Source organism: Ceratotherium simum, chromosome 29, assembly GCF_057802395.1.
Source record: "Ceratotherium simum simum isolate JZ-2026a chromosome 29, ASM5780239v1, whole genome shotgun sequence".
NCBI lineage: Eukaryota > Metazoa > Chordata > Mammalia > Perissodactyla > Rhinocerotidae > Ceratotherium > Ceratotherium simum.
This window is the reverse complement of record NC_141928.1, coordinates 106,487-120,000: the sequence shown is the minus strand read 5'-3', so window position 1 is coordinate 120,000 and position 13,514 is coordinate 106,487. Positions and strand designations below refer to the sequence as shown.

Below are 13,514 nucleotides of genomic sequence, written 5' to 3'. Positions count from 1 at the left end.
CCACAGGCCTGCCCATTTCTGTTGTCAGCCCCAGCAGAGACAGAGCCTCGCCATCCAGGAGTGGCTGGAGAAGGGCCCGAGCCCCTGGCTGGGCTGCCTGGGCTGGGGGACCTGTGCATCCACAGAGCACTTTGTGGTGTCAGGATTTCTGGGACCACGTGAACAAGGGGTGCCCAGCAGCATTGGTGGTCTGGGCACCAGCTGTCCTGGGGCAGGGGTGAGCTTAAGCTGGAAGCTCTCATTGTCTCCTCAACTTCTGCTGTGGGCGAGGACACCCCGAGGAAGCAGTGCCCTGGGAGCCCTGTCTCCATGCACAGACACCTAGGTGGTGGCTCCCTGGGGCCAACTGCCGTAATGCAGGAATTCCTTTTTGTTTGGGAGTTGGTGCAGCTGGAGGTCTGTCTGTGTCAGACTATGGGGCATTTCCTGGGCTGGCCAAGAGCCCCAAAGGTGGGACTTGCCTCTCCTTCCTTTAAATTCTCACAAATATATTGTAGCATCATTTATTTTTTCAAGTGGGAATAAACTCAAGTTGAATTTATTTTAAGAACACCCTTGGGAGTGATTAGAGACATTCTCTGCCCCCGAGGGCTGTAAACCAGGGTGGAGTCCACAGCTTGAGGAAGGACCTTGATAGGGGCATCTCGTGGTGGATCTGGCTTTGCCTCCTCTCTGGGGCATGAAGCTTGGAGGTCTCTTCTCTATGGTAGGAAATCTGCAGGCAGCTAACAGGGATCTGGAAGCCTTCATTTTCCTCCCAGGGCCCATGGACTCAGCCTGGAGCTATTTATCTAAATCCAGGAGCAGAGCATGTTGGTTTTGCCTAGTGACATGGGGTCAGGGCCAGAGGATCTGTCCAGATGTCCACTGCCCTTCCCCTGGAGGGGGCAGAGGCAGGGCAGGGTGTCTGCACACGTGTGCACACATGAGCACATGCCAGCCCTGGTGGCAGAGCCATGGGGGTCCTCTCCAGGAGCAGGTAGTGAAGGCAGGGCTGGGCACTGCATGTGGCCATCAGGTGTTGGGGGAACAGGGAGGGATTCCTCACAGCCACAGTTGGGGAACGGTGGACAGATGTGATCTGATGAGCCCAGGTAGAAAAGCTCAGAGGCTGTGAGGTGGCCCTGCTGGACCTGCTCCTGGTGATGGGTCATGTGGGCAGTGCTGGGCTGGGGACACAGGCTCCGGTGTGGAGCCTTGCCCCTTGTCCTTGCTCAAGCTCTGGGGCAGAGGCTGACTTTGTTCAAGTATGACGGTGGGGCAGGTGGGGTGAAAGGAGGGATGGATTTGCATTTTGACGGAGTGAGTGTGAAGTGCTGTGGGATGAACATGTGGAAATGTCCAGGCAGCGGGGTCCTGGGGGCTGGAGCTCAGGAGAGGGGTCAGGGTGCCAGCATCGGTGTGGAGTCATCAGCTGGTGAGTACCCTGGGAGCTGGCACATGGCAAGAAGGTGTTGATGCAGGAACCTTGGGGACCGTCACCTTGAGCAGCACACATAGAAGGTGGTCCCTGAAGGCTACCAGAGAGCTCATGTGGAATTGGTGCTCGGTGCTGGAGCATGGGTGGGTGGTGCTAAGGCAGGAGCCAGATGCATGGCCCCAGTTCAGAGGGCAGGAGGGACTCAGAAGCTCCAGGAGGAATAGCTGATGGCGTCAGAGTGGATGCCATACTCTGCAGGCTAGCTACACATTTCTGTCTTTTCAAACAGGATGAAGAGGAGATGGAAGAAGCAGCCAATCAGAAGCTTGCTCTGCAAAAGGCCAAAGAAGTGGCTGAAGTCAGCCCCATGTCTGCCGCGAACATCTCCATTGCTGCGTAAGGCTCTTGGGAACAGATGGTGGGGTGGTGGTCGGGCTGCTACGAGAGTCCCACGGGTGGGCCCTCAGCAGGGCACTCCTTCCAGAGGCTTCCTCAGAGGGCCCTTGTCTTGGCTGGAGCTTGTTAGGACACAGCCCCTCCCCAGGAGCTCTGATGAGAGGAAATGGCTCCCCTCTCCTGCAGGAGCCTTTGAGCACAGGGCTTACCAGGGAAAGCCTCCATGGCTTCTCCCAGTTTGAGTAGGAACAAGGTGTGGCAGCGTGTGGCCCTCACGTAGTGAGTGGGATTGGCTCTGCCGTAGGTGTTCTCTCCTTGACAGTCTTGGGTGGCTCCAGGGCCCCTCCCTGGGCAAAGCCTGTGAGTCAGGAGTAAGGAGTCAGTATGTCTGTTTTGTACACAGCTTTTCAGAAATGTATTTTGTGAGCCAAAAGATTCTAGGTGGTACTTCAGCAGCCCAAGAGACTTAATGCAGTTTCCAAAAATGTCTTTGAGATTTTGGTGCTGGGACAGAGGTCAAGGGGAGCCTCTCTGATGAGAAACGGTGAAGGCGAGGCCGAGGCTTCCGCGGGGAGGCCGGTCGTCCCAAGGTCCAGCTGAGCCTCGAGGCTCGTCGCAGCATATTTGGAGGCACTGGGGACTTCAGAGTTGGGACAGAGTGCTCGGCCCAGGGTCAAAGGCTACAGTGGGCTGGGCGAGGGCAGCCCTGGGGGAAGAGAGGCAGGGAAGTCTGGCCTACAGAGTGACCATGAGAGGGCATAGAAGAGCTCTCTGCCGCCGGGCGCTGGCTCTCTGGGCCAGGCTGAGTCCACTTGGAGCTGACGGCTCTGTCTTCAGCTCCACGCCCCCCGCACTCATTTCCCATGCTGACCCAGGGCCCTGCTCTCTAGCTGGCCTCCCTCTCTTTCTGTCACCACTGCCATCACGGTGCAGGAACAGCCACGGGCACGTCTGTGGTGACCGCACATCTGCACTGCTGAGTGCACATGCTGGCGCAGGGATGAGTTTGCCGGGAGTGTGAGTGTGCCAGTGTGAGAGAGTGTGCCTCTGGTTGTGTGTGAGTGTATGTGCTGTGTGTGCGTGTGCATGTGTGAGCGTGCATCACAGCGGCCCTGTTCTTGCCTGGTGGTCACCAGGGTGATGGCCTGTTTTCTAGGAAGGCGTTTATAGAGGACCTGTCTCTAAGCCAAGCCGAAAATGCTGGACTTTGGGGGAGAGTAAGCTAGCGGAGATCACAGGCCCCTGGGGGCCCAGGCGGGACATAGCAGTCATGCTCAGGCAGCTGCTGGGGGCTCAGTGCTCAGTGGTTTCAGTGTTTTGTTGTCTGGCCAATTAAGTTACTCGGTCTGCTGGGTCTGGACTGCTGTCACCCAGCAGACTTCCCTCTCACGGCCCCTTCCCTGAACTCCCCTTCCCTGAGCTCCGTAAGCTGCTGGGGGTCTGCTGTAGAGGGCGGCAGATGAGCCTTTGACTTACACACATGGGCCTTGTGGGGTTTCTGTTGAGCATCTGCCTTCTCTGCTGTTCCTGGCGGTGAGTGTGTTGTCTTGTGGCCTCTGCTACCTACCAGGGCTGCCTGCCCCTGGGGAGTGTGTGGCAGGGTGTCCACTCCCATCTGGGCTGAGATCTCAGAGAGGAGGGTGCTGGGGCCCTCAGCACAGCCACGGAGAGTGCGTCAGTCTGCCAAAAAAAGAAGTCTGGACGCTCTTCCTCCTCCATCCCCTGGCTCCGTTGGGGATGCTGCTGTGTAAGAACAAGGCTGTAGACTGGCATCCCCAGGCCTGGAGAACATACGACACCAGCTGTTGGCTGATCACCACCTTGGTGCTCTGTTCTCCTGGGAATGGGGTGCCTGGGGGACTCATAGGTGCTCTGTGGCACAGCAGGTCCTGAGCTGGGTGTCGGCTCATTCCTGTCACAGCCAGCCTGTGGTGTGTCCAGGCAGTGGCTCCTGTGTTCCCCCCTCTTGGGCCAGCTGGGGGTCCTGCAGGCTCTCCTGGGATGCAGCTTTGGGCCTTTGTCCTCTGTGGCATGCCCTCAGCTCACCTCTGTCGGGCATGGCGATCAGTCTGGTGTGATTGCCAGAGATCCCGCACACTGGGCCAGGCCTGGGCCCCCGGCATGTGTGGGTGGTGGGTGTGAGGATGGTCATGTGGTGGTTGTTTGCGTTCTCTGTTGTGCTGAGACCTCTGAGGGCTGGGGGCTGCTGCTCAGAACTCTGTGTCTGTCTGTCCTCTGTCTGCCCCTTCCCCCTCCCCCCGACTGTTTCCTGTTCTCCTGATGAGTCGTGTTGGTTGGACGGGCAGCACCTGCTTCTCCTCCGCATTCATCTCTACAACCCGAGCTGCTGGGGGGTGGTGAGAGCGAGGTCCCCCAAGTGACCCTCGCCCTGACCCTGCTCCTGACAGCTGGGCTGTGTGGTCTGTGAAGTGGGGGGACTGGCTGGGATGTTCTCTGTGACACCTTGATGCGAGGGGTGGTGTTGGAGAGGCTCCCATCGGCGCTCTGGTAGCTCGACGCAGACGGTGCCTGACGGGCCGGCGGCGCGGGGCTGGAGTCCCACCTCAGAGGGGCGCCCGTGTCCCTTGGAGGTCAGCTGGGGCTGGGAGTGTCTTGGCCTCAAGTGACAGCCACCTCAGGCTCCTGGGTGGGAAGGGGCGCTAGGGTTGACGTGGTCTTCCTGGTTCTCTCTGCTGAATCACCCTCATCATCACCCGGACTTGAGAATCCTGGGACATACACTCTCACACTCACACTCACACACGTTCACACAAACACATGCACACGCACCCTGACACTTGCGCACACGTTAACACTCACATCCACATCCACTCACACACACATTCATACTCATATACGTTCACATCCAAACACTTGCTGTCACACATGATCATACACACTTACAAATGTTCACACTCACCCACATATGTTCACATTCACTCACACGTTCACACTCACACGTGTTCACATTCATGCACGTGTTCACACTCATGCTCACTAAGTCCACAGCCACTCACTCACATGCATTCACACTCACATGTTCACACTCACTCAAACACTTGCTCTCATATGTTCACACTCACATTCTCACACACATTCACACTCACACTCTCACGATTCATACTGACTGACCCTCACTCTCATACATGTTTACACTCACTCTCACATACACTGATTCACAACCTCACACACTCATGCATACTCTTCACACTCACACCCACTCACATACACATCCACAAGATTACACACTCACACACACTGATTTGCACACTCTCTTTTGCATACACACGCACCTGTTTGCACCCAGGGCCAGCAGGCAGATGAGTTGCCTTGAGCTCATCACAAATGTATGTAGACTAGACCTTGAGAAGGAGGAGCTGGGAACCCACCTGGTCCTCCCCTGAGGAAGCCACCTTGAAGGGAAATGATGGTAAAGAGATCTATTGGTTCTGGAAAAGCTTCCAGAAAGTCACTTGGAAATGGCTGGAGTTACACCCAAGGGAAGGTGGGTTGGTGATGGAACCTGTGCCCTTGGGAAAGGACATGGTAAGCTGGAAGCTCTTGGTTTAGAGCCTGGGGAGCCGAGGGGCTGGGGTGGGCTGGGGAAGAGCGGGGTGGTCAGGCAGCAGGGCCCAGGTGGGGCACCACAGGTAAGGCCTCCTGTGTTAACTGCCTCTGCTCCATCTCGAAGGCCAGGTGACCACATGCCTCGGCCCACCCTGGCCCTGTGGGGGTGGGGCCCACCCTGCCAAGTCTGGTGCGGGAGAGCTGTTTTGTATTGTGGGACAAGTGGTGCTGGCTCTTTCCAACCCCACTGCCCTTCTGGGGGCAGTGTGTGCAGAGCTGTGGTGGACGGGCCCCCAAGAGAACGGCTTCTTGTCTTCCAGCCGTGGTGGGGTTTGCTGTGTTCACTTCAGTTTCACTTTTCTGCTGGATGCTCTTTCTTTCTCAACTTCTCTTTTACCCCGAGGTCTCAGCTGGTGCCCATTCTGACGGAAGCATCCCTGGCCTCCCGCCCAGATGCACACTGCAGCCTGCACCCTGACCTGACACGGCTCACGCGTGTTCTAGTGTCTCTTAGAACTCTCTCTGGTTTTCTCACTTTTGTTTTGTTTTGTTTTTTGCATGTGCAGTTTTGTAAAGCAAACTCGAGGTACTGTATCTCGCAGCTCATCTGTCTCCAGCGTAAACTCACCGTGAGTCGCTCTGCTACGATATCCATCTATGGCTTCATGATAACTACACGCAAACACCTTCCCTCTACGCCTAACTCTGCTTTCACACCTCAAGTCATTTGCTTCAGGGGCAGCTCCAGGCGAGCCTTCTGCAGCCTGGTGGGGGACATCCCTGAGTCCTGCTCACGGGCATCCACCTCTGAGCTCAGCCCTTCCTCTTCTCCCTCCTGGTTTCTGTCCTCCTGTCTGCTGTCTGTCCATGTGTTGTCACTCTAGTGTCTCAGGCACATCTGCTTCTCCTGAGGTGACCGCCGCTGGGTGCCACTGGGGGCTGTCTCTTTGTGGTTCCCATGAAGTAGAGTGTTCGTTAGGGGCTCACAGGGGGCATTCATGGGGTCCTCCTGCCCCGTCCTTTCTTTACTTGGGAGAGGATGTATCTGTAATCCTTAGGATGTCCTTGTTCTAGCAAGAGCAGAGCTGTTGTCTGCTTGTGAGGCTCATGCTAGACCAGCCAGAGCCCGAGGTAGAACCATAGAAACCCCAGGGTGGCCCTCCTGGGGTGTCACCAGTCTGACCGTGGAAGTGGTCCTGGGTGACTTGTCCCCAGGGGCTTCCTCCACACTGTGAAGCCAGGCCCTGTAGGGGAGAGGTCCCTGGAAGGGCGGGGTACAGCTAGGCCACCTGGACAGAGATGGCCAGGTACCCTCTGCGTCCTGGTGATGGTGGGAGCTCCTGTTGTCCCTGGCTACTTTGCTCCCTACCTGGCCAGCACAGAGCTGGGTTCGGTCCTCTCACAAGCACTTGGAGCTACTGGCTGTTGGGGCCCTGATGTCTCATGGGGTAAGAAGGCTGGATCCTGATTGATTCACAGGATGGAGTAAGATTCGGACGTAGGTATCGATGGTGTTACACCATGGGCTGCTTCACAGTGTCAGCAGCTGTGGGTAACTGGCTTTCCCAGCCCAGAGACCTCAGAGCAGGGCCACACCACAGAGGCTCCTTGTGGAGTCTTGCAGACCCCCACAGTGCCTGGGTTGGGTGCAGCTAAGCCAGCTGCACCTGCAAGCTGGGGCCGGGACATCGTGGGAGTGATTCCTCCACGTGACCCCTTAAAGAGCCCTTTTAAATAAGGACTTTGCCAGAATTAGAGTCACCAGCCACACTGCACTGTAGATCAGAGGGTGGCCCTGCCCTTGCTCTCATGTTCTTGCGCTGCTTGGAGCTCGGTGGAGAGGCACAGAGTGAGAGACCAGTGCTGGCCACACTGCTCCATGTGCCAGACAGAGCAAGGAGAAAACAGCCACCAGGCAGGTGCAGGCTGAGTCAGACACCAAGGAGGAGAGGCCAGTGCACAGAGTGAGACCATCCAGAGAGCAAGTCAGCAGTACCCCTGAGTGGCAGGCGGCTGCACAGTCTCTGGTGGCATTAGGGCCCAGACAGGCAGAGAGACCCAGCAGGAGCCGGGCCAGGTAGAGTGGCAGCGCGGGCTGCTCAGCATGTTGCTCCCGCAGGTAGTCATGAGAGAAGCCTGCCAGCCCCACGGCACCCTCCAGTCCAGCAGACAGCCCACCTCTCCATGAACTTTAGCTGCTTCCTGGGAGAGAAGAAGCTGTACCTGAGGGTAAGGTTGAGGGCAGAGCCATGCCGTCAGGAGCCCATGCCCACTGAGCTGCCTGGCACCACACGTCCCCGTCATCTTTACTGCCTGTCTCTTCTGACAGAAAACTGGTCCCCAGGACTCATGTCTGCCCCTGAGCAGGCCACCACCCTGCCAACCAAATGGCTCAGAATCCAGGCCCATGGGCCGGCTCTGTGGCTTAGCGGTTAAGTGCGTGCGCTCCGCTACTGGCGGCCCGGGTTCGGATCCCAGGCGCGCACCGACGCACCACTTCTCCGGCCATGCTGGGGCCGCAGCACACATACAGCAACTGGAAGGTTGTGCAACTATGACATACAACTATCTACTGGGGCTTTGGGGGAAAAAAGGGAGGAGGATTGGCAATAGATATTAGCTTAGAGCCAGTCTTCCTCAGCAAAAAGGGGAGGATTAGCATGGATGTTAGCTCAGGGCTGATCTTCCTCACAAAAAAAAAAAAAAAAAAAGAATCCAGGCCCATCTTGGGCTGCTGGACTGATGGGGAGGCCTGAGGCAGTGATCGGCCATCAGCTCTCACGGGCTGCTATGCCTGGGGAACAGCACTCATGGCTGTCTCCATTTCTCACAGTTCAGCATTGTCTAGAGTCCGACCCTTTGTTTTGATGCCAGCTGGGAACCAGTAGGTCCCCTGCAACTTTAGGGTGAAGCCAAAGAGAGGGAAGGTGGGTCTGCTGCCAGGTGTCCTTGGGAGTGGGGCCGCATGGCTCCCATGTGTCAGGGGAGGCAGGTCAGGGCCTGGGGGGGCAGCCCAAGGTGCAGGTCAGCGGATGGCCAGAGAGGCCGACAATTGTCCCCCACACGTTGCCCTGCCTGCCCCCGTCTGTCCCTCCGGTGATCGACAGACGTTGTGCTCTTCTGCTCACATACTTTCGAGGCACTGCCCTGGAAATGGCTCCCCACACTGGAGCCTGGACTTCACCTGCAGAGGGCAGGACTTGTCATCCATCCACTTTGTCCAGGTCAACTGCAGAGACTGGCCGCCCCTGCTTTTGCAGGTCAGCATGGTGCTCAGTGGCCCAGGGCCCCGGAGCTGGTGGCCTGTGCAGCCTGGGCCCCAGAGCTGGTGGCTGTGCCGGCCTGGGGCCCCTCGGACTGTGGCTTTAGGCTATGCTGTCAGTGCAGTTGGGGTCTGGCCGAGGCCTCACGTCTTTAGATATGTTTCTTCTTTTTGCCCCTGCATGCGTCTGATTCTGGCTCCGTCAGTGATTCACTGTGGGACCCTCTGAGAGGCACGTTCTTTAGGCTCAGTGTCCTCATCTGTGAAATGGGGACAAGAACAGCACCTAATTCCTGAGGTAGTTGTCAGGGTTGATGAGGTGGCCACTGGAGCCCAGAGCACAGTGTGGCCGATGAATGATATGGATGCCATAGCCATCATCATCTTATGCTGCCATCACCGCCACCACGGTGGGTCCAGAAACCTCCAGAGGCCGAAGGACGGCACTCTGGCCTCAGAGGTTTCTGCTTGGCCAAGGTGGGGCTGGGATTGCCTACTTTGGGGGTCTTATTCAGCAAAGACCCCAGAATGCAAAGGGCTTCCTGTGCACCGTGCGCTGTGGAGCCCCACATGTGACCGTGTGAGTGAGGCTGGAGGGTGGCCAAGGCCTCTGGTAGCCTGTGCAGTGAGGGCTGGGCCTGGACCACAGGCCGCTCTTGGGCTAGAGGGCTCCTCCCTGCCCCCGGAGGAGGGAGGGGCTCTCCATGGAGCCAGGAGAGAGGAGGGCATTGGTAACTACAGGAGGTAGTGTCTCCAGCCCCACCCCCCACTGCTGGGCTTCTGGGAGCAAATGGTCACTGAGCCCAGTGGCAGCTGCCTGGATGGGGCTGACCACCTCAGAGAGCAATTGCAGCTCCTTGTTTGCTCGCGAGGGCCAGCTGCCCCCAGCCCTGCTCCCTGGGCTAGTTACTCTTCCTGGAGTTGGAGATGGAGAAGCCCCTTCCCCAGGTGGCTCTGCTGCCCGTGCTGCAGCGGGCCGGCTCCCCAGGGTGGCTGCAGGGGCTCCCTGCCTCCTGCCTCTTGCTCAGTCCTGCCCCATTTGGCCACTGTCTCCCCCCTCCCCTTCCTGGCCAGCAGCCTACCTGCCCCGGAAGCCTGTCTGCCACTTCACGCTGGTGCGTGTCATTCCCACTGACCTGCACCCCTTGGCCTCGGAAGCTCTCCGCCTGCTCAAGAGTGGCCATGAGCCCCACCACCTAGGCGGGTGCTCTGGTGGTCTGCCGGGTCCTGACCACAGGGGCAGTGCTGAATTCTATGACCCTGGGTATCCCCGCCCCGTTCTTCTGCATCGACTCTGCCAGGGGTCTTGAGGGCTCCTGCCGCCCCTCCTCCTCCCCCCTCCCTGCGCCCACTCTGCCATCCCTCCATCGCTGTGTGTCCATCTGTGGGGGGCGGCGCAGGGGGCGGCCGCTCACCGCCAGTCTCCCCGCAGCAGGCAGCAGAACTCGGCCAAGGCGCGCTCGGTGTGGGAGCAGCGGGCCAGCCAGCTGCGGCTGCAGAACCTGCGGGCCAGCCGCGAGGCGCTGTACAGCGAGATGGACCCCGAGGAGCGGCTGCGCTACGCCACCACGCGCCACCTGCGGCCCGACATGAAGACGCACCTAGACCGGCCGCTCGTGGTGGAGCCGGGCCGGGAGGGCGCGCGGGGGCCCGCGGGGGGCAAGGCCCGGCCCGAGGGCGCGGAGGCGGGCGAGGGCGTGGACCCGCCGCGCAGGCACCACCGGCACCGCGACAAGGCCCCGGCCCCGGCCCCGGCGGGGGAGCAGGACAGGGCAGACGCCCCGAAGGCGGAGGGCGGGGAGCCCGGGGGGCGGCCGCACCGCAGCCGCAGCAAGGAGGCCCGGAGCGAGCGCGGCCGCGGCCTGGGTCCCGAGAGCGGCCGGCGCCACCACCGGCGCGGCTCCCCGGAGGAGGCGGCCGAGCGGGAGCCCCGGCGCCACCGCGCCCACCGGCACGCGCCCGACCCGGGCAAGGAGGGCGAGCGACGAGCGCGGCACCGCGGCCCCCGGGCCGGCCCCAGGGAGGCCGAGAGCGGGGAGGAACCGGCGAGGCGGCACCGGGCCCGGCACAAGGCGCTCCCCACCCACGAGGACGCGGAGAAGGAGGCCGCGGAGAAGGAGGGCGGCGTCGAGGACCGCGACAAGGACAAGGAGCTCCGGAACCACCAGCCCAGGTGAGAAAGCGCGCGGGGGTGGGCGAATCGTGGAGGGAGACGCTGGCCCCGCCGCGTGGGCCTGGGGGGCAGGGTGCACAGGGCGGGGAGTGCAGACCTGGCCAGGCTGCCCCTGTTCCCCCACTGTCTGTCTCGGTCTCTCTCTGGGCTGGTGACAGTCCTGCCTGGTCTGGGTGACGTGTGAAATGCTTACACTGAGGGTAGGGGGAGCGTTGGCTCAGTGAGGGTCAGCCGTTATTCTAAAGCACCCAGGGGGAGATTGTGGGGATTGGTTTGGGGCACGGTGACTTGGAAGGGAAGGAGTGGCCCAGAGAGAAGAAAAAATTGGAGAACACTGTGGAGGAAGGAGAGTCAGGAGAGCCTGAGGAGGCCACTGGGCTAAATGGTAGAACAAGAGGGCCAGGCTGTGTGGCCATGACGGAAAGGGCCCCCAGGCCAGCCCAGCCTGCTCCCTGGCTGGGACATAATCTGACTCCGACTGTGCGAGTCTGGAGTAACAGGAGCCCCGATGCTGAGGCCAGCAGTCTCCATGCTTGCAGATGGGCTGCAAACCACCCAGAACTCACGCAGCTGGAGGCCTCACTCAAGACCAGGCCAGCCTTGGCGCTGTCTGTGCGCAGAGCTCTGTGCTGGGCCTTTGGCCTGGTGGGGCCCCAGGTGGGGTGGCTTAGGGAAGCACCCTCCTCCAGGTTTCTTCATTCTGCAAACAGTTCCTTTCCACACACATATGGTGGTGCCAGTCATGCCTGGCCTCGTGCCAGAGACAGACAGGTGAGTCAGCCCCGTCCCTACCTTTCAGACCTAAAACCCAAGAAGTATACAGGGTGATAAAAACTCATGAAATGCCAGAGTAGCAGAGGAGGTGGTCAGGGATTTATTTGATTTGGATAGGGGTTTGAGGAGCGGAGTTTTGCAGACTGAATAGGAGTTTGGGGCAGATTCTGATGTGCGTTCTTGGTTGCAGGGAGCCGCACTGCGACCTTGAGGCCAGTGGGATAATGGGTGTGAGTCCTGTGCATGCGCTGCCCAGTATGTGTCTACAGAAAGTGGAGGAACAGCCAGAGGATGCAGATAATCAGCGGAATGTCAGTCGGATGGGCAGCCAACCCTCAGACCCAAACGCCACTGTGCATATCCCAGTGACACTGACCGGACCTCCTGGGGAGACCACGGTTGTTCCCAGTGAGTATCTCCCCGTACCAGTGGAGCAGGGCCCACTTTCTGCAGGCCCAGTTTGCTCTCCCCCCTTCCCTCCTGCTTTATGGCAGCCACTTGGGGACAGAGCATGCCTCTGGTGAATTGTTTCCCCATCTGGAGAGAAAGTCCTTTGCTGTCAGCATCTGTATCTTGATATGCAGAGGAGCTCCCCAGAGGAGCACTATTACTATTACATGTCACTTAAGCTCTATTTTCCTTCCTTTGCAAAAAAAAAAACTTTGCAAAAAATATTTGCAAGTTACCAGCTAAGTGCCGGGCGTGGTGTTAGAGTGCTGGGGATGCAGCAGGGGGGAGCAGGACCAGGGCTGCCCTCATGGGGCTTATAGTCTCGTCAGAAGACAGACCATAAAATGGTCATGAGTATTCATAGTTGCAGAAAAGCTGCTGAGGACTCTTTGTGACAGACTTGACTGGGGCTGAGAACTAGTGGGTGAGGAGGAGGAGGTTCTCAGGGAGGTGGTCTTCCCACCTACTCACATGCCCTGTAGTCCCTGCTCTGAGGGTCCCCCAGGCCTTTGCCTGAGCTTCCTTCTTTCTTCCCCTCAGTCACTCACATGTTCTCGAGGTCCTGACCGTGTGTAGACGCTGAGGGCACAGGGTGAACAAGATGCCATTCTGGTCTTCAAGTCACTCCATCTAGTAGGGAAAGACCTGCAGGTGACAAATACAGGCCCCTCACACTGTGCGGAAGGTGCGTGAGCATTTTGTGAGCACCAAGGGTGGAGAAAGCAGTCCAAGTGGGAGGGGAGAGACCACAGAAGCAGAGCTGCGTGGAATACCAGGTGAAGATTTAGGTCTCAAGCAGACCACGTGCCACCACACGCCTGCCTGTGTTTGCAGATGTGTCCACACACAGACACGTGCGTGCGCCCGTTCTCTCGTGCTCAGGTGCTCTCACCTGGGGCTATGGACCAGTGCACAATCCCAGGTATAACAAGGGAAGGTGGCTGGCTCTGGCTTAGCCTCGCCTTCCTCTTTGCTTCCTTGGGAGAAACCTTTCCCTGATCCATTCTATTGTTTCACCTCCCGTGGGTACTAGTGAGTCTGTCTTTCCAGACTCCTGGAAATCAGCCCCCTGGTCTGATTCTCTCTGGATTAGCTTGAGGATGAGCTCAGAGTCCCCACCTGGCATTTGTCTACAGGTGTCCAGGTGTGGGCCCCCCACCCCCCACCCCAGGCAACCATTGGTCTTTTAATGTTTCTGTAGCTTTGCCTTTTCTAGAATGTCATATAGTTGGAATCATACAGTATGTAGCCTCTTCAGATTGGCTTCTATCACTTACCAATATGCATCTGAAGTTCCCCCATGTCTTTTCATGGCTTGATAGCTCATTTCCTTTTAGCATTGAATAATATTCCATTGTCTGGATGTACCACAGTTTATTTATCCATCCACCTATTGAAGCAACCAACATCTTGGTTGCTTCCAAATTTTAGCAATTACAAATAAAGCTGTTATAAGCATTCATGTTCAGGTT

General features: G+C 58.5%; 1 protein-coding gene across 2 annotated transcripts in view; it reads left to right on the top strand.

The window, feature by feature from the left end:
• The window catches only part of CACNA1B (calcium voltage-gated channel subunit alpha1 B), a 213,671-nt gene that overhangs the window by 111,262 nt on the left and 88,895 nt on the right, over positions 1–13,514 (top strand). For both annotated transcript variants that reach the window (XM_087418671.1, XM_087418670.1), the window contains exons 18-20: positions 1,710–1,816; positions 10,078–10,818; positions 11,783–12,000. In XM_087418671.1, coding sequence (XP_087274797.1) covers positions 1,710–1,816; positions 10,078–10,818; positions 11,783–12,000 — 1,066 coding nt within the window. The remainder of the gene's footprint in view (positions 1–1,709; positions 1,817–10,077; positions 10,819–11,782; positions 12,001–13,514) is intronic.